At 42.7% G+C, this 26,828-nt stretch overlaps 1 protein-coding gene across 2 annotated transcripts in view; it reads left to right on the top strand.

The window, feature by feature from the left end:
- bmpr1aa (bone morphogenetic protein receptor, type IAa) overlaps positions 1-26,828 on the top strand; it is a 262,289-nt gene that overhangs the window by 207,657 nt on the left and 27,804 nt on the right. For both annotated transcript variants that reach the window (XM_063070736.1, XM_063070737.1), the window contains 3 exons: positions 2,277-2,415; positions 4,524-4,626; positions 26,494-26,593. In XM_063070736.1, coding sequence (XP_062926806.1) covers positions 2,277-2,415; positions 4,524-4,626; positions 26,494-26,593 — 342 coding nt within the window. The remainder of the gene's footprint in view (positions 1-2,276; positions 2,416-4,523; positions 4,627-26,493; positions 26,594-26,828) is intronic.

Here is a 26,828-nt window from a genome sequence, read left to right as displayed (position 1 = left end):
AGTGCGTTGCTTGGATTATGTATGCATCCCTTTGGCAACTGCATCCAGGGTTGCAGCTGCAAGGCTGAATACAAGCAACTGTTAGATCTTACAATACATAGTACACTAATGTGTTCTGGAACTGACAGTTCCAAGGAGTTACATAGAGAAATACTACAGAGTTATTCTGGAACATTGTGGCTGAAGATCATGATCATTACAGGATTTTTTTTAAAAAAGCTTTTCCATTTATATACATAGACACAAGGGATTCTGCAGATGTTAGAAATCTTCAACACACAGAGTACTTCAGGAACTCAGAGGGTTAGGCAACATCTATGGAGGGAAATGAACAGCCCTGATGAGGGGACTTCGATGCTGCCTGACCTGTTGAGTTCCTCCAGAGTCTGTGTAGGTTTATACACAGCTTGTTTTAATTTAATTAGGAAGTAGGCAAGAAACTCTGACCAGCAATTCCTGCTGCTTTCGTGTTGCTGAATTCACGTTCATACCTTTTTTCACATTTTCAAGTTAATTGTCCTACTCTTTTATTTACCCTAGTCCATCAAGACCTTTATCAAACTCTTATTTTGTAGATACTCAAATCTTCCTTTAAGCCTCTGAGCAATATCCCTGATTAATTGTATGCCTAATCAATTTCAGCAGCCAGTAGCAAATGATCAAGACTTTCAGGCTCCAATACTACTTCCTTGTGAAGAAGCAACTTGATGAGCCTTAATGGTTTTTCATGGCACTGACATTAGCAACACCAAAACAATGAAAGTACATTGTCAAATCTTCTCATTCCAATATGGGCAATGATTTATTACTCCATGTACTTCCTATTGTATTTGTAATGGTGAAGTGGTTTCGTAGTTCATGTTGCATGTATCTATTTAATATATGCCACATCCACAACCCTCCCCCCCGTTCTGTTGCGGATTTGAAAGGCGATTTTGAAAATAATTTTCAGCAACATTTTAATCTTTCATATTTTAAGCCTGCAATTTACAAATAACCCTATGGGAAGTGATTGTTCTAGGATTGTTCCGATTTCAACAATGAAGGGAAACAATTAGTTTGAGTTGCTTGTTTAACTTCCTGGCTGTTAATAGTTGCCAAGAATGTTCAGACCAATATGTGTAAATTTCCAACTACTTGTAATGTTTTCCAGTATTTAAGAAAACATTGATAAGTACCACTGAATCTGTACGTGTTTTATTATTGCAAATAAGTTACTGCAATGAAGTATCAAAAGTTTTTGACCCATCTGATATTTGTCTTGTGTTTGGAATTTAGCAAAAGGCTGATATATTATCAGTCTTGATGAAAGGTCTTGCCGAAACGTTAACTATACTCTTTTCCACAGATGCTGCCTGGCCTACTGAGTTCCTCCAGCATTTTGTGTGTGTTGTTTGGATTTCCAGTGTCTGCATACTTTCTCTTGAATGTGATATATTATCATTTGTCTTGATATTTGTTCTCTGGATGATGCCAGCATCATTTATTGCACATTTGTCCCTGGAGCATTGAGATCATGGGGCTGAGAATTATAGAATTATTGAAAGAAGAGGCAGATTCCAATTTTTCTGAACTAACAGCTTCCAGTTTTCCTGAACTAACAGCAAATAAATTATTCAATTTCCTAACCCATTGCTACCAGCGGTTGGATCAGTGAGTGACAGTAACAAAGACATAGCCTGGATTTTGGTGACAGTTCCATCGGGACTGCAGTGGTCCCAAATATACGATCTAAGCTCTCCTGCAGTTTTCCAGCTATATTGCGTCACCAGACTGCAGGTCGGGTCCAACAGCTGTACAGAAACTCGAAGATTGCACAGCTTTAATGCAGCAGAATCTATATTGGATTCACAAGCCCATCATATGAATGGAGAATGTAAAGTTTCAAGGAGGAAAAGTAAATAGAAGGGAGATTGTGACTTTTTTCATTATTTATGTTTAATCATTTAGAAGTATCCAAATGTTTTAATTTCATTTTAATATTTTTAAAATATGTGCCACTTTTCAAAACACATTGACAGCTTTGGATTCCGATTATGTCATTGGAAGCTCTGTTTCCGCTCAGGATTGTGTTGCTCAGTGCTATTACCTTCCCAGATCTGAGGAAGCTTGAGTTCACAGTAATGTTGGCAGATGACCTCACTTGGTAAAACCAAGGCCATTGAATATAAGCTAAGGCAGCCAGTTTTATGAATAGTAAAAGTTATACTCATTGGTTTAACTTTCACAATATCACCAGACCTTAATAACCATTTCTGTTTTTTTCATCTTTCAAGGTCAGAATCCTGACAACATGTTAATGGGAACAGGCATGAAGACAAATGGTGTTACAGTGGCACCTGAAGATGCAGAGCCAAGGCTTCATTGTTATTGTTCAGGTCACTGTGCAACTGAGGAAGGCAACAACACATGCAAGTAAGTTACTATTGTGCACTGGATAGTTTCCACAGTGCAATAGCTATAAATTGTCAGCAAGATGGATTGATTTAATACAAGTTATTGTCAACATGTATATGCAATGCTGCTCTTAGACTTTTTGTCATCTTGATATTGATGTTTAGCCAGGGTAAATAAAATCTAGTATCTTTCCATTAATTTATATGTAATTGGAACACATTTCTAACTCTTATTTGTGGGTTAATGAAATCTAATCAATGTTAAACAAGCAGTAAGTGAAGCAAATACACTTGAAGTTCATAGATAAGTTCTGGCTGCACAGTTTAATCATTGCTGTAGTTGTGGTCTGTGGTTCTCCTGTCTCAGTTCTTGTTTAATTGAAAATGCATTCCTATTACCTCACAATGTCAATAAGTTATTTTGAGTATTTTTGCTGGCAGTTGCTAATTTTAGCCCCTGTTATGGCAGTAAGAGTTGACAGTGTCCTTGTGTCAATAAATTTTATTGTAGTTATACAGATTTAAAAATTACTACTTTGACTTGTTGTAACTGCAATAAGACATCTAAAAATATGTCTGATATAGGCCTTGGTAGTTTTCTGCAGATTACGAAACAGTCTATTTATAGTAGGCTGTTTGGTAAACACATTAATAATCTTCTTTATAGTTATTGCAGCAAGGTTATTTAGGTGCTAGCAATGCTGGCATGTGTTTTAATTTCTTGGGTTAAGTAGAGAATATTGCAGAACAGAGGCTTTGTGTCCAGATTGCAGATCTTTTTAACAACTCCTTAGTTTGACACGTCCTGCTTTCATTATAGCTTAATGGAATGTAAACTCTCATCTTATTTTAGCCATCCCACCTTAGTGATGGAGTTTTCAACCAATGAATTTTAACATCAGAAATTATCTTACTTAATTGTCCTTCTCACCACATCGCTGCAGATATGGATTAGTTTAATTCAGCAAGTCTGAAAGAAGATTTATTTTTAGCGGTGTTGATTTCCCCCTCAAGAAATCTGATCTGAGATTACATCTGTTATGAATCAAAATTAGTATCAGAAGGAAAGGAAGGAATGAGAGGAACAGTAATGTGCAATATTTACTCCTGTGGCAGAGCATCTATGTTGTGACAAAAATAGCAATGCGATTTCCCTTACTGAGCTCCTCAAGCATTTATTGCAGCTGTACCATTATTGCAGATATTCCTGAAGTAGGCATAAATGAAGCAAGTGTGATTCCTCCAAAGCATGAAGCAAGTTTCTTAGAATTGGCATTATCAGATGTTTTCATAGGCTACATCTTATTTGGAAGCAATCTGTTTCCGTACTCCTTTCTGAATTTCTTCTGTTATGCTTGATATTTAGAAGCTTTTGACATAGTTATCATGGAAATGACCAAGAGCTATGCTTGGCTCAGGGTTAGTATAATACAAGAGAGAGACACAAGACTTCAGATGACCCTACTCAGCATTCTCCAGCAGTTGCCTCAATCTTCGTCCTCCCCCTCTCTCCACCTGGCTCCATTTGTCTATTTTTTTTTGTCTGCTTCCATCAATCACCCACCTGCCTCTGTCTTCCAACTCCACCCTTCCCCCTTCCCCACGAGCTCACTTGTCCGTCATCTTTCACACCCCTCCTCTGTCCATCAATCTCTCCTGTCTCAGCTCGTTTCTTTATCCTGGCCATCTTCCCTTTCCATCTCATTTCTGATGCAGGGTCTCAGCCTGAAATATCAACAGTCAACATCCCTCCTCCATTCCCCAGATACTTCTGGACCCACTGAGTTCCTCTAGCAATTTTGTTTGTTCCAGAAAATGCAAATAATTGTAAGCTATCCTTTTGACTACTCTTTTGCCGTGTACCCCTGTTATTGCTACAAAATCTGTTGGTTTATTTTAATTTTTTGAGAACTATTTGTGTTGTTTTTTTTTACCAGTCAGAATTATGCTTCCTTACTGTAAAGCTGTAACAAATCCCACTGCCAACCTTGTCCATTATCTATCTTCAACTACCATAGGACAGGATATTGGCCAAACAAATCACAAATTGTAGTTTAGTAGTGGCCTATAGAATTCCTTTTGCACTGTAGTCACTATCTCATTGACTGATTTATTTTTGTAATACAGAACAAATGGAAATTGCTTTGCCATCATTGAAGAGGATGAAAATGGAGAAATTACCCTTGGTTCTGGCTGCATGAGGTTAGAAGGAGCAGATTTCCAGTGCAAGGTAAGGTTGACACTAGCCAATGATTTGACTACAGCATTGTATTACAAAATACGTTACTTTCATACTTTATTTGTGTACATTGTGATTAGCTGATTTGATCTGTAGTTTTAATTCCAGTTATACTTTCATTAAAGCAGTTAATGCAGGATTAATAACATATGGATGCTATAGTTTATTTCATATGCATGCTTGCATTGAATTAGCTTAACTTAACATAAATCATTAATTAGTCCAATGTTCCCACACCTTCACATGCACTGATAACTACTGGTCTGGTCAGTTGATTTGCTCTGTCATATTCAGATGCATGGCCTCAAATTGCCCACATAGATTCAAACCTTACTACAAAAAAATGCAAAAATTCTGACTAATGGGCAGTTGCAAGGGTCATTATTGGGTCTCAGCTGTTTATTATTTATATTACTGATTTGGATGAAATAATCAAATGTAATATCCCACGGATCTCCCACCTGGCACTTATCCCTGTAAGCGCAAGTGCTACACCTGTCCCTACACCACCTCTCTTGCCACCATTCAGGGCCCCAAACAGTACTTCTAAGTGAGGCAACACTTCACTTGTGAGTCTGTTGGGGTCATCTATTGCATCCGGTGCTCCCGGTGCGGCCTCCTCTACATCGGTGATACCCGACGCAGATTGGGGGACCGCTTCATCGAGCACCTCCGCTCCGTCCGCCAAAACAGACAGGACCTCCCAGTAGCCACCCACTTCAACTCTGCTTCCCAGTCCCATTCGGATATGTCCATACATGGCCTCCTCTACTGCCACGATGAGGCTAAACTCAGGTTGGAGGAGCAACACCTCATATACATCTAGGTAGTCTCCAGCCCCTTGGTATGAACATAGAATTCTCCAACTTCCGGTAATTCCCTTCCCCTATCCCTATGTCACTCTGCCCCCTCCCCCAGCTGCCTACCACCTCCCTCATGGTTCTGCCTCCTTCTACTACCCATTGTGTTTTCCCCTATTCTTTCTTCACCTTTCCTGCCTATCACCTCCCTGCCTCCCCTCCCCCACCCCTTCATCTTTCCCCTTACTGGTTTTTCACCTGGAATATCCAGCCTTCTCCTTCCCACCCTCCCGCCACCTTCTTTATAGGGCCTCTGCCCCTTCGTTCCGGCCCGAAATGTTGACCGATCTTCTCCATGGATGCTGCCCAACTTGCTGAGTTCCTCCAGCGTGTTGTGAGTGTAATATCTATATTTTCTGATATGGCCAAACTGGGTATCCATGTAACTTTGAGGAGGATCTAGTGAGGCTTCAGTGGATATAAACAGGTTAAGTGAATGGGTGTAGACATGGCATGTGGAGCATAATGTGAAAGCAGATGAAGTCAACCACTTTGAAGAATTAGAAAGGTGGACCGTCATGAAATGTTGTGAGAGGTTGAAAGTTGTTGGAGTTCAGAGGGGTTAGGGAGTCCTACCTGAAAGATAATGCAAATCAATAAACTGCAAATCTGAGAGAAAAAGCAAAGTGCTGAAAATACTCAGCAGATGACGGTTTGTCTGTGAGGAAATTATTGAGTCAAGTTTTGACCTTTAGTTTTGAAGGCTAAGAGCAATCATGTTGAAATGTACAAAGTTTGTGGAGAATTTGACAAGGTAGATATGGGTTCTCCTGATGGTGTCTAGTACCAAGTGTCTCACTCGCCAAATAAAGAGTCATCCAGTCAGGATTGAGATGAAAATAAATGTCTTCACAGAATTCTGTATTCTCTATTCAAAAGGGCTGTGGAACTATATGTTCACGAAATATCAATAGATTTTTAGATATCAAAGAAATGAAAGGATGTTAAGAGTGAAAGAAGGTGCCATTAAGGAAAAAGATTGGCTGTGATCTTGTGGCTATCTCTTGCTTCTATTTCGAAACAGAAACATTAGCACCATAACAGGCCCTTCATATGTCTGTCTAAACTGCCTCCAGAACGTTTTTGTCCTATCTTCTTCCACCACCCCTGTGTTCAAGAGAAAAGTTTGGTTTGTAAATGTCGTTAAAATCTTCCTCCTCAAACCTTAAACCTATCCCTTTCAGGATTTGATTTTTTCATCCTTGGAGAAAAAGGCATTGACTATCTACCCTAGCTTTGCCTTCTAATTTTATATGCTTCTCTCATTGTGTTGCTGCTTTCACAGTGCTATGGACTTGCACTCCAAAATCCCTTCATTCACTGTACAGTAAACTTTCCTTTTGCATTTGCCCTCCCAAAATGCAACACCTCACACTTGTCTGCATTAAGGTCTGTTGCCATTCCTTCGCCTGACTGATCTATATATCTTTTTGTGTTCTTATGTGATGGTTGATATGCTGTTTACATAATCCATTCCAATAGGTTATAGTTCAATAAAAGAATCTTGTGCGTCTACACTTGTTTTATAACCTTGTGCATATGATATTCTTAATTTCATAAAAACGAGATTCTACAGATGCTGAAAACCTAGAGTAACACACAAAATACTAGAGGAACTCAGCAAGTTGGGTAGCACCTATGGAGGGGAATAAGCAGTTGACATTTCGGGGGAGATGCTTCATCAAGACTGGCGAAGGGCACTGAGTCTGGCTCTGTGGTTCAGAAGAGCAGGGAGTGGGGAGAAGAGGCAAACTTGGGTAAAAGGAGATTCATTGGTTAGGAGAACAGACAGGCGATTCTGTGGACGAGAAGGAGATTCCCGAATGGTGAGTTGCCTCCCAGGAGCCAGGATCAGGGACATCTCAGATTGACTCCATAGCATACTTAAGTGGGAGGATGAGCAGCTAGAAGTCCACATTGGTACCAATGACAGAGGTAGAAAGGGTGATGATGTCTTGCAATTCAAGTTTAGGGAGCTAGGTGCTAAGTTAAAGGACAGGACCTCCAGGATTGCTACCCGTGCCACATGCTAGTGAGGCCAGGAAATAGGAATATCATGTAATTTAACTCATAGCTAAGTAAAGGGTGCAGGAGGGAGGGCTTCAGGTTTTGGGATCATTGGGCCCTCTTCCAGGTAAGGTGGGACATGTTCAGATGGAGTAGTTTGCTGGTACTATGTGGGGCGGTGTAAACTAGAGTTGCAGGAGAGTGGGAACCAGAACACCAGAGCAGATAGTGGAGTGCTTCTGGAGAGAGATGTTGTTAAGCATACAAACAATGTCAGGAATCAAAAGGTTGAGCATGGTGTGACTAATGTTCTGAGTTGTCTATATTTCAGTGCAAGGAGAATTGTAGGAAGGGTGGATGAGCTTCAGGCATGGATCTGCATGTGGAATTATGACATTGTAGCAGTTTGCAGGAGGGGAAGGACTGGCAGCTCAGTATTCCAGCATTCTATCGTTTTAGATGTGATGGAACAGGAGAGTTTAAAGGGAGAGGGGTGACATTACTAGTCAGTGAAAATGCCACAGCGACGCTCAGACAGGACCGGCTGGAGAGCTCATTTACTGAGGGTGTATGGTTGGAATTTAGGAATAAGAAGATGACCATATTAATAGGATATTATAGGCCACCCAACAGTTGGTGTATTTAGAGGAGCAAATTTGTACAGAGATCACAGACTGTTGCAAGAAACATAGTTGTGATAGTAGGTGATTTTAACATTCCACATATTTACCAGGACTCCCATTCAACAAAAGGGCTGGATTGGATAATTTGTTAAATGTGTTCACGAAATTTTTCTTCATCGATACATAGAGGTCCCAACTAGAGAGAGTGTGATGCTAGATCTCCTATTAGAACATGAGACAGGGCAGATGGCAGAAGTTTGTGTAGGGGAACTCTTTGCACTTGGTGATCATAATGCCATTAGTTTCAAGATAATTATGGAGAAAGATAAGATTCTAAATTGGAGAAAGGCCAATTTTGATGGTATCAGAAAGGATCTGGCAAGTGTGAATTCGGACAGGTTGTTTTCTGGCAAAGGTGTACTTGATGAGAGGAATGCATGCCTTCAAAAGTGAAGTTTTGAGAATACAGAGTTTATACGTTCCTGTCAGAATAAAATGCAAGGGTAACAGGTTGAGGCAGTCTTGGTTTTTGAGAAATAATGAGACCCTAGTTAGGAAGAAAAAAGAGGTACATAGCAGCTATAGGCAGGAAGGAGCATATAAGGCAGTTGAATGTAAGAACTGCGAGAGAGCACTTAAGAAAGAAATCAGGAGGACTAAAAGAGGGCACGTGGTTGCACTAGCAGACAAGTTAAAGGAGAATATTCATGGCAAAAGGATAGCAAGGGACATAATTGGTGCTCTTGAAGATCAGAGTGGTCAGAGATGGGGAAAGATCTTAAATAGATTTTTTGCATCTGTATTTACTCAGGAGGTGGAGACGGTCTATAGAAGTGAGGCAAAACAGCAGGGAGGTCATGAACCATCTACACATTACGGGGGCGGGGGGGAGCTTGTGTTTGCTGTCTTGAGGAAAATTAGGGTGGATAAGTCCCCAAGGGCCTGACTAGCTGTTCTTTGGACCTTGTAGAAGGCTAAAACAGAAATTGTAGGGGCCCTAGCAGAAATATTTAAACCATCCTTAGCCACACGTGAGGTGTTGGAAGATTGGAGGATAGCTAATGTTGTTCTGTTGTTTAAGAAAAGCTCTTAAAAATAAGTTGAGAAATTGTAGGGTGGTGAGCCTGACATCAGTACTACGTAAGTTATTGGAAGGTATTACAAGGGATCAGATATATAAGTATTTGGATAGTCAAGGACTGATTAGGAATACTTAATGTGGATTTGTGCATGGTAGATTGTGCCTAACCAATCCTAGAGTTTTTCAAGGAAGTTACCAGGAAAGTTGATAAAGGCAAGGAACTGGATGCTGTCTACATGACTATTAAGATCTTTGACTAAGTACCACATAAGAGGTTGGTCAAGAAAGTTCAGTCCATTGGCATTCGGGATGAGGTAGTAAAGTGAATTAGAGATTGGTTTCTTGGGAGAAACCAGAAAGTATTAGTAGACGGTTTCCTCTCTGACTGGAGGCCTGTGGTTACTGGTGTGCCACAAGGATCGGTGCTGGGTCTAGTGTTGTTATCTATATCAATGATCTTGGATGATAATGCAGTAAACTGGATCAGCAAATTTGTGGATGACGCCAAACTTGGGGACGTAGTGAACAGTGAGGAAGATGATCAAAACATGCAGTGAGTTCTGGGCCATCTGGAAAAGTGGGGTGAAAACTGACAGGTGGAATTTAATGCAGACGAGTGTGAAGTGTTGCACTTTGGGATGACAAACCAGGATTAGACTTGCATGCTATAGGGTAGGGCACTATGAAGTGCAGTAGAACAGATGGAATTGAGAATGCAGATCCTTAGTTCCTTGGAAGTGCTGTCACAAGTGGATAGGGTCATAAAGAAAGCTTTTGGCACATTGGCTTTCATAAATTAAGATCCTACCACTAAACATATCTTTACTTTCACTCCCCCCCCCCGACTTTCCACAGAGATTGTTCCCTCTATGATTCCCTTTTCCATTCGTCTCTTCCCACTAATCCCCCTCCAGGCACTTATCCCTGCAAGTGGCCTAACTGCTATACCTGACCATTCACCATCTCCCTCGCCTCCTATCAGGGCCCCAAAACAGTCCTTCCAGGTGAGGCAGCAAATCTGCTGGTGTCGTCTATTGTGTCCAGTTAAGTCCACCCTCAGGGTGGAGGAGCAACATCTTGTATTCAGTATGGGTAGCCTCCAGCCTGTTGGCGTGAGTATCGATTTCTCCTTCCTCTGTGTGTGTGTGTGTGTGTGTGTGTGTGTGTGTGTGTGTGTGTGTGTGTGTGTGTGTGTATATATGTGTGTATGTATGTATACATAAAATCCTCCTCTGTTCCCTACTCTGGCCTTCTATCTCTTCCACCTGCCTATCACTTCCCCTGGTACCCGCTGCTGGCCCTTTCTCCTATGGGCCACACTCCTCTCCTATCAGATTCTTTCTTCTCCAGCCCTTTACCTTTCCCACCCACTTGGCTTCACCTGTCACCTTCTAGCTAGCCTCTATCTCTTCTCCCCCCCTCCCCCCACCACCTTTTTATCCTGGCATTTCCCCCTTCCTTTCCAGTCCTGAAGAAGGGCCTCGGTCTGAAACGTTGACTGTTTATTCATTTCCATAGATGCTGCCTAACCTGAGTTCCTCTAGCATTTTGTTTGTATGTGTTGCTTTGGATTTCTAGCATCTGCAGGCTTTCTCATGTTCATTTTTGTGTCAGGAGGTGGGATACCATGTTGAAGTTGTATAAGACATTGGTGAGGCCTAATTTGGAGTATTGTGTGCAGTTCTGCTCACTATCTACAGGAAGATATCAATAAGATTAAAAGAGTGCAGAGAAAATTTATACAGATATTGCCATGACTTAAAGACCTGAGTTATGTGGAATAGGTTTGGACTTTATTCCCTAGAGCACAGGAAAATGAGGGGAGATTTGATGGAGGTATACAAAATTAAGAGGGGTATTGATAGAATAAATGCAAACTGGCTTTTTCCACTAAGGTTGGATGAGACTAGAACTAGAGGTCATGGGTTAAGGATGAAAGGTGAAATGTTTAAGGGGAACCTGAGGGGAACTTCTTCACTGAGGCTACATCCATACTAGACTGGATAATTTTGAAAACACCGGTTTCGTGTAAAAACAATAGGCGTCCACACCAGGCATTTTTGAAAATACCTCCGTCCACATTAAAACAGGTATTTGGGCGAATCTCCTCCTACAGGGCATGCATAGGACACATCTACAGAAAACAAGCAAAGAAGAAACGATATACTTAGTGCATGTTTGTCCAGTTACAGACTAGAAAAACTTAAAAGGAAATTGCCAAACGACAGACAGTTGTTGGCTCTCGCGCAGGAGGACTTAAAAACTAAAGAAAAACAAATACTGGAGCGTATGGCAGCAACCGACAGGGAGTTCACGGACAGTATGACTCGGCTGACGACGAACATTGAAAAACTGACTAACTCTGTTGCAGAGGGATTTGCAATGATGCTGAATATGATGGCGCATCCCCCTGCCCCCCAGTACTCTTCACTGCCACAATACCAGCCTCACAGCCACTACAATAGCTACACATAGGGGCACACAGACCCCCAGGTGGCCCCACCAACATCTTCCCCACTCCCACAGAGGGGTCACCCTGGAAACATTTCCTATAGCCATAGTCCCTTCACCGATGAAAGGGATGACAGGTTTTTTAAAACCTTCGGTTACCCTGACACACTACAACGTCCAACCAGCGTTTTCAGATTTAAACACTCTGAGAGCATTTTAGAAAAGCTCCATTTTCGGGGGATCGTTTCAGTGTGGACGGAGGGTCAAAACGAAGAGAAAAATCTTCGGTTATAGATTTATCCGGTCTAGTGTGGACATAGCCTCAGAGTGGTGAGGGTGTGGAATGAGCTATGAGCAGAAGTGGTAGATGTTTATTCTATTTCAACATTTAAGAGAAATTTGGATAGGTATTTAGATGAGAGGGGTATGGAGGCTATGGTCAGGCTGCAAGTTGCTGGTCTAGGCAGATTAATAGTTTGGCACAAACTAGGTGGCCCAAAGGACCTATATCTGTGCAGTAGTGTCCTATGACTGTATAGCATGATGAGTATTGTTGCTTATGCAGTTGTGTAAAGCAGCATACTGACTAGAAATTATTAAATATTCTAGAATTATTAGTAATAACTTCATTCCAGTTTTAAGTGAGTGCATTATTGGAGATTGGTATATTTACAGGCACTGCCATTAAGTGAAGAACCCACAGCATTTTTTTTGGTAAGAGCAAAAGAGTTAAAACGGCAGCGCAGCTTGCAAACTTGCTGCCTTTCAACTTTGCTCAATACTGACCTCTAGAGCTGTCTGTGTGAAGTTTGCATTTTCTGCCTGTGACTGCATGGGTTTTTTCTCACATCACAGAGATTGGAAGGTAGTGATCATAATATTATAGAATTCATCCTGCATTTTGAGAGGGAGAAGCTAAATCGATGTATCGGTGATACAGTTGAGTAAAGGGGACTACAGATGCATGAGTAGAGTAGTTATCTACGTAGCAACACACATCAGAGTTGCTGGTGAACGCAGCAGGCCAGGCAGCATCTCTAGGAAGAGGTACAGTCGACATTTCAGGCTGAGACCTTTCGTCAGGACTAACTGAAGGAAGAGTTAGTAAGAGATTTGAAAGTGGGAGGGGGAGGGGGAGATCCAAAATGATAGGAGACGACAGGAGGGGGAGGGATGGAGCCAAGAGCTGGACAGGTGATTGGCAAAAGGGATATGAGAAGATCATGGGACAGGAGGCCCAGGGAGAAAAAGAGGGGGGGAACCCAGAGGATGGGCAAAGGGGTATAGTCAGAGAGACAGAGGGAGAAAAAGGAGAGTGAGAGAAAGAATGTGTGTATAAAAATAAATAACAGATGGGGTACGAGGGGGAGGTGGGGTATTAGCGGAAGTTAGAGAAGTCAATGTTCATGCCATCAGGTTGGAGGCTACCCAGACGGAATATAAGGTGTTGTTCCTCCAACCTGAGTGTGGCTTCACCTTTACAGTAGAGGAGGCCATGGATAGACATGTCAGAATTGGATGTGGAATTATAATGTGTGGCCACTGGGAGATCCTGCTTTCTCTGGCGGACAGAGCGTAGGTGTTCAGCAAAGTGGTCTCCCAGTCTGCGTCGGGTCTCGCCAATATATAGAAGGCCACATCGGGAGCACTGGATGCAGTATATCACCCCAGCTGACTCACAGGTGAAGTGTTGCCTCACCTGGAAGGACTGTCTGGGGCCCTGAATGGTGGTAAGGGAGGAAGTGTAAGGGCATGTGTAGCACTTGTTCCGCTTACAAGGATAAGTGCCAGGAGGGAGGGATGGACAAGGGAGTCGCGTAGGGAGCGATCTCTGTGGAAAGCGGGGACGGGGGGAGGGAAAGATGTGCTTAGTGGTGGGATCCTGTTGGAGGTGGCGGAAGTTATGGAGAATAATATGTTGGACCCGGAGGCTGATGGGGTGGTAGGTGAGGACCAGGGGAACCCTATTCCTAGTCGGGTGGCGGGAGGATGGAGTGAGAGCAGATGTGCGTGAAATGGGGGAGATGCGTTTGAGAGCAGAGTTGATGGTGGAGGAAGGGAAGCCCCTTTCTTTAAAAAAGGAGGACATCTACCTCGTCCTGGAATGAAAAGCCTCATCCTAAGAGCAGATGCGGCGGAGATGGAGGAATTGCGAAAAGAGGATGGCATTTTTGCAAGAGACAGGGTGCGAAGAGGAATAGTCCAGATAGCTGTGAGAGTTAGTAGGCTTATAGTAGAAATCAGTGAATAAGCTGTCTCCAGAGATAGAGACAGAAAGATCTAGAAAGGGGAGGGAGGTGTCGGAAATGGGCCAGGTAAACTTGAGGGCAGGGTGAAAGTTGGAGGCAAAGTTAATGAAGTTAACGAGCTCAGCATGCATGCAGGAAGCAGCGGCAATGCAGTTGTCAATGTAGCGAAGGAAAAGTGGGGGACAGATACCAGAATAGGTTTGGAATATAGATCGTTCCCTACAAAGCCAACAAAAAGACAGGCATAGCTAGGACCCATACGGCTGCCCATAGCTACACCTTTAGTTTGGAGGAAATGGGAGGAGCCAAAGGTGAAATTATTAAGAGTAAGGACTAAGTCCGCTAGACGGAGCAGAGTGGTGGTAGAGGGGAACTGATCAGGTCTGGAATCCAAAAGGAAGCGGAGAGCTTTGAGACCTTCCTGATGGGGGATGGAAGTATATAGGGACTGGACATCCATGGTGAAAATAAAGCGGTGGGGGCCAGGGAACTTAAAATCATCGAAAAGTTTAAGAGCGTGAGAAGTGTCACGAACATAGGTAGGAAGGGATTGAACAAGGGGGGATTAAACAGTGTCGAGGTATGCAGAAATGAGTTCGGTGGGGCAGGAGCAAGCTGAGACAATAGGTCAGCCAGGATAGGTAGGTTTGTGGATCTTGGGTAGGAGGTAGAAACAGGAAGTGCAAGGTATGGGAACTATAAGGTTGGTGGCAGTGGATGGGAGATCCCCTGAGCAGATAAAGTCGGTGATGGTGTGGGAGACAATGGCCTGGTGCTCCTTAGTGGGGTCACGATCGAGGGGTAAATAAGAGGAGGTATCCCCGAGTTGTCGCTGTACCTCGGCAAGGTAGAGGTCAGTATGCCAGACTACAACAGCACCCCCCTTATCGGCGGGTTTAATAGTAAGGTTAGGATTAGTGCGGAGGGAGTGGAGAGCAGAGCGTTCGGAAGGAATGAGGTTGGAATGGGAACAAGATGCGGTGAAGTCGAGACGGTTGATGTCCCATCGGCAGTTAGCAGTAAAGAGATCCAGAGCAGGCAGAAGACCAGAACGGGGTGTCCATGAAGAAGAGGAGGGTTGAAGACGGGAGAATGGGTCATCGGTGGGGGTGGAAGAGTCCTTGCCGAAGAAGTAGGCTCGGAGACGGCGGAAGAAGAGTTCTGCATCATGGCGAACACGGAACTCGCTGAGGTGTGGGCAAAGGGGGACAAAGGTGAGGCCCTTACTGAGGACAGAGCATTCTGCCTCTGACAGTTGAAGGTCGGAGGGGATGGTAAGGACCCGGCATGGATGAGAGCTGGGATCAGAGGGGGGGGGATCCCTCTGATCCCTTAAAAATGCCATCCCCTTCTCGCAATTCCTCCGTCCCCGCTGCATCTGCTCTTAGGATGAGGCTTTTCATTCCAGGACGAGGGAGATGTCCTCCTTTTTTAAAGAAAGGGGCTTCCCTTCCTCCACCGTCAACTCTGCTCTCAAACACATCTCCCCCATTTCACGCACATCTGCTCTCAAACGCATCTGCCCCATTTCACGCACATCTGCTCTCACTCCATCCTCCCGCCACCCCACTATGAATAGGGTTCCCCTGGTCTTCACCTATCACCCCACCAGCCTCCGGGTCCAACATATTATTCTCCATAATTTCCGCCACCTCCAACGGGATCCCACCACTAAGCACATCTTTCCCTCCCCCCCGTCCCCCTGCTTTCCGCAGGGATCGCTCCCTACGCGACTCCCTTGTCCATTCGTCCCCCCCATCCCTCCCCACTGATCTCCCTCCTGGCACTTATCCTTGTAAGCGGAACAAGTGCTACACATGCCCTTACACTTCCTCCCTTACCACCATTCAGGGCCCCAGACAGTCCTTCCAGGTGAGGCAACACTTCACCTGTGAGTCGGCTAGGGTGATATACTGCGTCCGGTGCTCCCGATGTGGCCTTCTATATATTGGCGAGACCCGACGCAGACTGGGAGACCACTTTGCTGAACACCTACGCTCTGTCCGCCAGAGAAAGCAGGATCTCCCAGTGGCCACACATAACAATTCCACATCCCATTCCCATTCTGACATGTCTATCCACGGCCTCCTCTATTGTGAAGACGAAGCCACACTCAGGTTGGAGGAACAACATGAATTTCCAGCATCTGCAGAATTCCTGTTGTTTGAGTTATCTACGTAGAATGCTTTCTATGGGTTATTGATAAAAATTGGTAAGGGTTGATGGAAACTTGCCAAATTTCTTTAGCCTGCTGAGAAAGTCGAGGCATTGGTGAGCTTTCTTGATTGTGGTACCTATGTAGTTGGACCAGGGCAAGCCCAAGAACTTGAAACTCTTAACCTTAGACCCACTGATGTGGACAGGAGCAGGTGCACCACCCTCACAGAAGCATAGCAATTAACATAATTCTTTACAGCACCAGTGATCGATTGGAAGATCGGGGTTCAATTTCCACTGCTATCTGGAAGGAGGTTGTATATTCTCCCCATGATTGCAAGGGTTTCCTCCCACATTTCAAAGATATACAGGTTAGGGTTAGTAAGCTGTGGGTATGCTCTGTTGGCACCAGAAGCATGGCAATTCTTTTAGGCTGTATTAGGGATTATTCTGGAGTTATTGAAATACAGCAAATATTAATTCAAACAAGAGCCAGGCTTCATTTCTTACTGTAAATGTAAATAATTTCAGGAAGCTTGCAATTAACCCTCAGTTTTTTTGTAAATTGTATGCAGTAAATTTAAGTTAAAAGAACAGGCTACTCCATAGACTACGATACTCCAAACGTTTGTATATATGTAATAGCCAAACGTTAAGACAATGGGGTTGTGTTAATTGGCTTGCATCAAGCCAGACAGCATGGCTAATTTATTTGTACCATTGTGACTTGACTGCAAACTAGCAGACCAGATGGATGTTGTCAATTAGGATATCAAACATGGTCAGAGGTATAGGCAATCAATAATTTTGGAGTAGAGTTGTATTCAGTGACAGCCCTGACATCATTAATTTTGGGTGTCTGACTCTATATCATCTTAAGATTTTAGAATATTTTTGTTAATTGGTTTCTCCCAAAGGCATTGGGCCTTCAGAAGTATCTTATCGATTACAACATGTTTCCACTATGTATCTCAAAGGAACCATTTTTCAAACCCAAAGTATTGAAGTAAACAGTGTCATTGTAATCATTGAAATTGCATTTAATCACCTTTGATCTTAAGGGTATAAATATATGATGTACCTTTGGGTTTGTGAGCCTTTACCAAGAGTTTCCAGAATGATGCCTGCTTGTTGTGCTAAATGAAGTCTTCTTTCACCAGCTTCAGGGTCTCTCCAGTGACTTTGATCACAGTCACATACATTCTATTATTCCTGAGCTCTGAGGGTAGGAGGGTATGTGGAATTATTGTCAAATCCCTAACAGCTTGCACAGGTTTCAACCAGAAACATTGACTGTTTACTCTTTTCCATTGATGCTGCCTGACCTGCTGAGTTCCTCCAGCATTTTGTTGTGTGTTGCTTTGCTTTGGATTTCCAGCATCTGCAGATTTTCTTGTGTTTGCACATTTCCTTTATCACTTTTCCTGTGAAACGTGAGTCCACCTGGGCTGGGGTTCCCCCACCCAAGTGGATTTCCTGAGCTGAAATCCGTGCTGTTATGCTGGCAGTACAGTCTCTCATTGGGAAAGCCTCTTCCCGCCAGTTGAAGTGATCCATAATCACCAGACGGTAGCTGTTCTCCCTGATTTTTGGAAGAGACCTCATGAAGTCCAAATAGATGTTTTCCCAGGACACTCTTGGCTGTGCCTGGTTCGTCAGTGGCACCTTTATGCCCTTACCAGGGTAATGCTGTGCATGAATGATACATAGTGAAGGAGTATTTTCAACATCTCTGCCCATCCGTGGCCATCAGCATCACCAGGCCTATCAGAGGGTCATGATTGTGCTGTGCCTTCCCTGATGCATTACCCCATGATATAACATCAGTAAAATCTGCCTAATACATGATGGGGCTACCCTGGATCCAGCTCCCATCTGGTCCCTTATTTGCTCCCTCTCTCCTCCATTTCTCCTTCTCCCCTGCCTCCACCTCTTCCTATAATTTTACTGGTTTCAGTAGTTTCTTCCTGCACACTTGCAATTTCAGTTGCTTCTTGTTCTTCTCCTAATCTCTCTGCCTTGATGTCTCATTCCCTTTCTACTCCTTGCTCTCCGCTTTCTGGTAGGCCTTTACTTTAATCACTGCAACCTCTGCTGGTGGTGTCACTGTTTCTAGCAGTTCTTGTATTAGGTGCCCGTGCTGAGTAGCTGCCCTGTTGAGGTTACAGATCCTCATAGTGTGCATGTAATCATGCATTCTGCCCTCCACCCCTTCCCCTAATAAAGCTTGCATCAGAATCTGGACCAGCTGGAAAAATGGCAGATGGAATTTAATGTGAACAAGTGTGAGGTGTTGCCATTTGGGAGGACCAACTAGAGTAGGTCTTACACAGTGAGTGGTAGGGTATTGAGAAGTGTGGTAGGACAGAGGGTTATGGGAATACAGATCCATAATTCCTTGAAAGTGGTGTCACGGGTAGATAGGGTTCTAAAGAAAGATTTTGACATATTAGCCTTTATATATCAATGTATCCAGTACAGGAGTTAGGATGTTATACTGATATTGGATAAGCTGTTGGTATGGCCTAATTTAGAGTATTGTGTGCAGTTTTGATCACCTCCCTACAGTAAAGATGTCAATAAGATTGAAAGAGTGTAGAGAAAATTTAAAAGGATGTTGCTGAGACTGGATGACCTGAGTTACGGGGAAAAGTTGAATACTTTAGGACTTTATTCCCAAGAACGTAGAAGATTGAGGGGAGGTTTGACAACAGAGAGCCAGACACTCAAAATTAATATTGTCAGGGCTACCTGAGCACATAATTATGGTAAATACACAAAAGCTATTGATTAACTATATCTGTGACCATGTTTGATAAGTGAAGAGGCAGCATCCATCTGGTCTGCCAGCTTCCACTTAAGTCACAATGGTGCAAATGTTGCCATGCAACCCCATTGTTTTAACTTTTGGCTCTTGCATATGCAATATCTGACTCTGGAGTAGGCTGTGGATTTTAATTTCAATTTACTAAAAAACTGAAGGCTAATTGCAAGCTTCCTGAACCTACAATGATGTTAGAAAGTTTATGAACCCTGTAGAATTTTCTCTATTTCTGCATAAGTATGACATAAAATGTGATCAGATCTTCACATAAGCCCATGAGAGCCCAATTAAATAAATACAAAAAGCATCATATTTGTTCATTTATTTATTGAGAAAAATGATCCAATATTACATCTATGTGTTGGAAAAGGTATGTATACCTCTGGGGTAATGCCTTCCACAAAAGCTATTTGGAGTCAGGTGTTCCAATCAATGAGATGAGATTGGAGGTGTGGATTGTAAAGGTGCCCTGCCCTATATTAAAAAAAAGACACAAAGTCAGGTTACTGACAGAGCCTTTTCTTCTCAAGAAAGATATGTTTGTGTGCGCCATGCCCCATTCAGAACAACTTTCAGAGGACCTTAGAAGATGAATTGTAGAGATGTATGAAGCTGGAAAAGGCTCCAAAAGCATTTCTAAAGACCTGAGTGCTCATCAGTCCACAGTAAGGGAAATTGTCTACCAATGGAAAAAAACTCAGTATTGTTGCTACTCTCCCTAGGAGTGGGCATCCTCCAAAGATCACACCAAGAGCACAACATGCAATGCTGAAGGTGGTGAAAAAGAACCCAAGGGTAACAGCAAAAGACTTGCAGAAATCTCTAGAACCTGCTAAAATCTCTGTTCATGTATCCACTATAAGAAAAACACTGAACAAGAGTGGTGTTCATGGAGTTATACCATGGAGGAAACCACTGCTCTTGATTTAAAAAGAAACATTGCTTCACATCTCAAGTTTGCAAAGACCACCTGGATGTTCTGCAACACTTCTGGGACAATGTTCTGTAGACAGATGAGACAAAAATTGAACTTTTTGGCAGAAATGCACATAGGTGTGTTTGGAGAGAAAAAGGCATTGCACACCAACACCAAAACCTCATCCCAACTGTGAAACATGGTGGAAGAAGCATCATGGTTTGGGACTACTTTGCTGCCTCTGAACCTGGACAGCTTAGAATCATTGAGGGAGCAATAAATTCAAATTGTATCAAGGCATTTTATAGGAACATGTCCGGTTAGCAGTCTGTCACCTGAAGCTTAACAGAAGTTGGATAATGCTACAAGACAGAGATCAGAAAGACAAAAGTAAATCAACAAAAGAATGGTTTAAAAAGAAGAAAATTCATGTTTTAGAATGGCCAAGTCAAAGTCCTGACCTTAATCCTGTAGAAATGTCGTGAAAGGACCTGAAGCAAGCAGTTCATGCAAGGAAGTCTAACAACATCCCAGAGTTAAAGCAGTTTTGTAAAGAGGAAGGCCTAAAATTCATCAGCTGATATGCAGGACTGACCAACGGTTACTGGAAAGGTTTGGTTGAAGTTACTGCTGTACTGTTGGGGGGGGGGGCGGTGGAGCACAGGTCATACCATTACTGTAAGCAAAGTTTCAATAATTTTTCCAATGAATGCATGTAATATTGGATAATTTTTCAATAAATAAATGAACAAGTTTTTGTTATTGATTTTGTTATTTAAACTCCTTATCTAGTTTTAGGACTTGCGTGAGGATCTGATCACATTTTAGGTCATATTTATGCAGATATAGAGTGAATTCTGCAGGGTTCACAAGCTTTCTGGCACCAGTGTATTTACATATACAATAAGAACTGAGGCCTGGTTTTTTTGTTTGAAGTAATAGCTGCTATATTCACATAACTCCAAATACTCCCTGACTGGTTGGCCCAGCATACTGTGCTGGTCATTGACACAAATTGAGCATTTCACTATGTTTCAATGTACATGTAACAGATAATAGGTAATCATTAATATTACCTTTAATGAGAGGAGATGGATAAAGTTGATTGGAAGGGGTCACGAGCGGAGATTATGGTAGAGCAGCAATAGCTGGAGTTTCTAGGAGTAATTCAGAAGACACAAGATTAGTTCATCACAAAAAAGAATTCTGAAGGGAGGATGGGGCAACTGTGGCTAACAAGGCAAGTCAAAGACTGAATAAAAGTAGAAGAGAGGGCATGTAATACAGCAAAAATTAGTGGGAAGCCAGAGGATTGAGAAGCTTTTAAAAATCAACAGAAGTCAACTAAATAAGAAATAAGAAGAAATGAAAAGAAACCTGAAGGTAGCCAATAACATAAGAGGATACTCAAAGTATTTTCATTTATATGAAGAGTAAAATAGAGGCAAAAATGGACATTGGGCCACTGAGAAATAAAGGTGGAGAAGTAGTAATGGAGAACAAAGAAATAGCAGACGAACTGAGTAAGAGTATTGTGTCAACCTTCACTGAGGAAGACATCAACCTGTCAGGAATTGGAGAAACGGCAGAAGGGAGTGTAGTAGCTATTATTAAGGAGATGGTACTTAAGGGAAAGTTAAGGTCTGGTGGTAGATAAGTCACCTGGACTAGATGGCTTACACCAGAGTGTTCTGAAAGAAGACAGTGGAGGTATTAATAGTGAACTTTCAAACATCACTAGATTCTGGAATGTTTCCGGAGGTCTGGAAAATCGCTAATGCCACTCCACCCTTTAAGAAGAAGGGGAGGTTAAAGATAGGAAATTACAGGCTAGTTAACGTGGCAGGATGTTAGTCCATTATTAAGGATGAGGCTTCACAGTACTTGGAGCCACATGATACTGAAGTCAGCATGGTTTCCTGAAAGGGAAAATCTTGCCTGACAAATCTATTGGAATTCTTTGAGGAAATAGTGGGCAGGATAGACAAAGGAGAGGCAGTGGATGTTGTTTACTTGGATTTTCAGAAGGCTTTTGATAAAGTTCATGTACATTGTGTTGCTAAGCAATACAAGAGCCCATGGTATCTTAGGAATAAACTGGCATAGAGAGAAAATTAGCTGACTGGCAGAAGGCAGTGTGTGGAAATAAAGTTGGTCTTGGTCTTTTCTGGAATGCTGCTGATGACTAATAGTGTTCAGCAGGGGTCAGTGTTGGGTCTGCTATTTTTCACGTTATATGTTTTTAACACTCGGGGCTATCGGCTCGTGTTCGTCTAGGGGAAACCCCGTCCGCCTGCCAAACCATGTCTCACATTTGTGTAGTTGCTGTGTAATGCACTCTGGTACAAACTCTCACATAAAATATCAGACATTACACAATGTACGATTTACTGATTACACTTTATAAATCTTACTGGAACTATGTAAGTAATAGAGATACAATATAAAAGGAAAGTAAAAGGCGCCAAACTTATCAGAGTTCAACCACTTCGTGCACAACCGTTGGAGCTCAGTTAACGGGGTCTTCTTTCCACCATTTGATCTCTGACCTCCTCGACCCGCCGCCTGGGACTAACCATGGTGGTCGACCAGAGCGCGTCCAGCACGTCCTTCCTCTTCAGTTCTCCTCCCGAAAAGCCTGGGCACTGACCCAGGTTCCCACACATACAGATAGAATAACATAGCTTCCATTGGTTAGTTCCCCCGTTATCTATAACTATAACCCAAACATTTCAGCTACAGAGAACATTACCTCATGGTTAACATTACAAAGAAGCCATTTCATTATAACACTTCAGAGAAGCCATTTTATAATTAGCAGTTAACAGTTAACATTAGTTAATATTACTGAGAACCCTACATACTCCCCCCACCGAATTAAGTCACGGCCTCATGACATTCAAATAGTTCATCAACCCTCCCTGCAGAACACACAGCCCAATCCAAGTGCAGAAAGCAGTAACTCCCCAAAGCAGTAGAGGTCACACCCTGCTCCCCAGGTGCTACATAGGCCAACCTTTCTGGGGGAGGGGGGGGCCTAATCCTCTGAGACCTCCGTACCCCCTCTTCTAGCTCCTCCGGCTCAGCCACTACTGGGGACACTTTGGGGCTACCTGGTGAAACCTCCTGTGATCTGTCAGTCAAATCCCCTGCAACTCAGAGTCCCCTGCTGGGGTTCGGGCCTCTCTCCCTCTCCTTCAGAGTCCGGCTGCACTCCCTGTTGCATACCAATAGCCCCCCTCACCTCCCCTGACACAGTGAGAGAAGGGCCTGGAGTCTCTTCCTGTGTCACGGAGGAGTTAGCGAACGGCAGCTTGTACCATACATCCGAATACTCATCCTCCGAATCAGTATTCCTTCCCGGGGCTGGGCCTGGCCCCGTCTCTTTCGCAGTGGGCTCTTCCCTTGCCCCGCGCCTCCACAGAGTCCTCGTACTAGGTGTAAGCTCCAATTTGGGTTCTTAGTCTACCTGCACCTCTTGGCCCAGGGGCAATAGGTGGTTCCAATGGAGTATCTTGACAGGCCCCTTCCTGTCCTCTGGCCTCACCCAGAAAACCGGTAGGTTTGGCATCTGACTTTCTACCACATAGGATGTGGCTGCCCAGTGGTCAGCCAACTTCTGCTTTCCAGGTAATCCCAAATTCCTTATGAGAACTTGGTCTCCCAGCAGGAGTTGGGAGAACTTCACTCTCTGGTCATACCTCCATTTATTTCCCCGATTCTGCTTGGTGGCTGCCGCCCCAGCCAATTCATAAGCCCTTTTCAGCTCTCCCCTCATATCAGATATATACTTCAGATAAGGCTTCGGCTGTACGTCATCCGCACCTGTGGAATTCCTTCGTAATTGCCTTCCCTCTACATTTTACAGATCTCTCTCTCCCCTCACTCATTTATTCCGTGGATTACTGAACCTTTCTACTTTGCCGTCTGAATCTTGAGACTTTAAGAACTGTTCCTAAACTTAACTGTTTGGGAGCCACACACACATTTACCCACATAACACTGTTAACTTCTGTTTATTTTTAATCTTTTATATTTTGAGTAGATACTAATAAAGATAGTGGTTTTAACATTAAAACCTGGCTCAATTTGTGATCTATTGCTGCTGGTTTGTAACTGTGCATTCTCCAAACCTATCCAAGTTCTTCTGCAGACTCCCTACTTCCTCGACACTACCTGCTCCTCCACTTATCTTTGAATCATCCACAAACTTGGCAACAAAACCAACAATCCCATCATCCAGAGGGCATTTGCTTCCAAGTACCCCAAAACCTCATCCGTAATGTAATAGGAAAGATTGTTGTCTTTATATCTTAGCCTACCTTCCAAAATGAAGTGTAAGTGTCTCCTGTATTATAACGGGAACTGAGTTCCTAAAAGTCAGAATTAACCATGATTTCCTGTAACACAAAGCTTTGTTATCTGAACATGTGTCAAGAACTGCAAATTGAAAAAATAAATTTCTGTTTTATTAACTCTTCCCTCCCCCTCCCCATAACACCTGTGAAGAAAACTTTTAATCCCTACCTCAAATTTTTGAGTAGTGATTTATGAATTCTGTAACGACAAATTCCATAACATGAGTGACTGTAACATTGGGATCACCTGCAAAATAGATTAGAGGGACGGGAATGAAGTTTCTTAATGGTTGGATCTTTTGTGGCCTCATCCAGTGTTATGTGGCAGGATACCTTGTCTCTAGCCGGTTTTTGTCCTTTTCACATTTGTCTCGTGTGGTTGTTAAAGCCAGTGGAGTGGGAGTTATGTGGCTGGAACAAGCAGGTTTCAGTGGTTCTCTTCATTTGTTGCCTGGCCATCATGTGGATATTCATATTTTTATATTAATATTCATGTAACCAGAACATGCAAAATCCATATTGTTACTGTGATGCCACAGATTTTACTTTGATATTGTTACTGCATTAAGGTGGCAGGATTTCGGGAGGGTGTTGTTACTGAAGAATGAGGATTCAGGGTAAGAAATTAACATTGGTGTTTAAGTTAATGAATATATAAATTATTGATGTCAATTATACAATCAATAACTCATTGCCCAATTTTAATTTCCTGTGAGAAAATAGACAAAGGTAACAAAATCAGTATGGACCTGGAAGCAGAGGGTCTCCCACTGTGCAGTTGGATAGATCTTCTAGTAGTTTAATGCAAGAATGGTGATCTATTTCCATGTGTGGTTTGAACATAGAACATAGAATAGTACAGCACATTACAGGCCCTTTGGCCCACAATGTTGTGCCGACCCTCAAACCCTGCCTCCCATATAACTCCCCACCTTAAATTCCTCCATATACCTGTCTGTTAGTCTCTTAAACTTCACCAGTGTATCTGCCTCCACCACTGACTCAGGCAGTGCATTCCACGCACCAACCACTCTCTGAGTAAAAAACCTTCCTCTAAAATGCCCCTTGAACTTCCCACCCTTTACCTTAAAGCCATGTCCTCTTGTATTGAGCAGTGGTGCCCTGGGGAAGAGGCGCTGTCTATCCACTCTATCTATTCCTCTTATTATCTTGTACACCTCTATCATGTCTCCTCTCATCCTCCTTCTCTCCAAAGAGTAAAGCCCTAGCTCCCTTGACTTGGAACAAAAATTTCACGTGCCTTCTGCCTTTGTCCTGTCTGATGGAGAGCACACCCAATACTGCATTGATGAAAAATGCTATGCACACAGACACAAAATATATTTTTTAATTGCTGAAATAAATAGGGAAGAAGAGTTCCTTTAACTTAAAATATTGTACACTTGAATGATAGGAGATTTTAGTAGTAGTAGTAGTAATACTTTATTGGTCCCGGGGGAAATTAGTTTTTCGTTACAGTTGCACCATAAATAATAAATAGTAGTAGAACCATAAATAGTTAAATAGTAATATGTAAATTATGCCAGTAAATTATGAAATAAGTCCAGGACCAGCCTATCGGCTCAGGATGTCTGACCCTCCAAGGGAGGAGTTGTAAAGTTTGATGGCCACAGGCAGGAATGACTTCCTATGACGCTCTGTGCTGCATCTCGGAGGAATGAGTCTCTGGCTGAATGTACTCCTGTGCCCACCCAGTACATTATGTAGTGGATGGGAGACATTGACCAAGATGGCATGCAACTTAGACAGCATCCTCTTTTCAGACACCACCGTGAGAGGAGTCCAGTTCCATCCCCACACTATCACTGGCCTTACGAATGAGTTTGTTGATTCTGTTGGTGTCTGCTACCCTCAGCCTGCTGCCCCAGTACACAACAGCAAACATGATAGCACTGGCCACCACAGACTCGTAGAACATCCTCAGCATCGTCCGGCAGATGTTAAAGGACCTCAGTCTCCTCAGGAAATAGAGACGGCTCTGACCCTTCTTGTAGATGGCCTCAGTGTTCTTTGACCAGCCAGTTTATTGTCAATTTGTATCCCCAGGTATTTGTAATCCTCCACCATGTCCACACTGACCCCTGGATGGAAACGGGGGTCACCGGTACCTTAGCTCTCCTCAGGTCTACCACCACCACCTTTTCTTACCTGGATAACCACACCTGACTCTATTGTCTTTAAGCCATTAATTTAAATCCTAGTTTTAAACATGCCATGTATGCACAGCTCAGTTACTCGCCAAAGTATTTTGATTGTCGGCACTTAAGCTTCCAAATGCAAAATCATTAATTTTATGTTCTCCCTTCTGCAGGATTCAACAAAAGTAAGGAAACGGAGAACAATTGAATGCTGCAAGACGGATTTTTGTAACAAGGATTTACGTCCAACACTTGTACCAATTCCTAATACAGGTAAACTGTAGGAAATGCTTGCAATTTTTAGATATCTTAATTTTTTTTCTATTTCTTTGGAAAGACTTGATATCCTTAATTAAATAATGATATATTAATTGGAAGTGTTAAAAGTTTCAATTTCACATTGGAAGCTTTTACTGATAACTGAGTTGAAATGATGAATAATTTCTGTTGGAGACATGAGAGGCTGCAAATGCTGAAATTTTTCTGATACTGTCTGTTAATTTTATTA

Source organism: Mobula hypostoma, chromosome 18 (genome assembly GCF_963921235.1).
Source record: "Mobula hypostoma chromosome 18, sMobHyp1.1, whole genome shotgun sequence".
Lineage (NCBI taxonomy): Eukaryota > Metazoa > Chordata > Chondrichthyes > Myliobatiformes > Myliobatidae > Mobula > Mobula hypostoma.
Note: the sequence above shows the minus strand (reverse complement) of the source record. Positions and strands in the feature narration are given on the sequence as shown.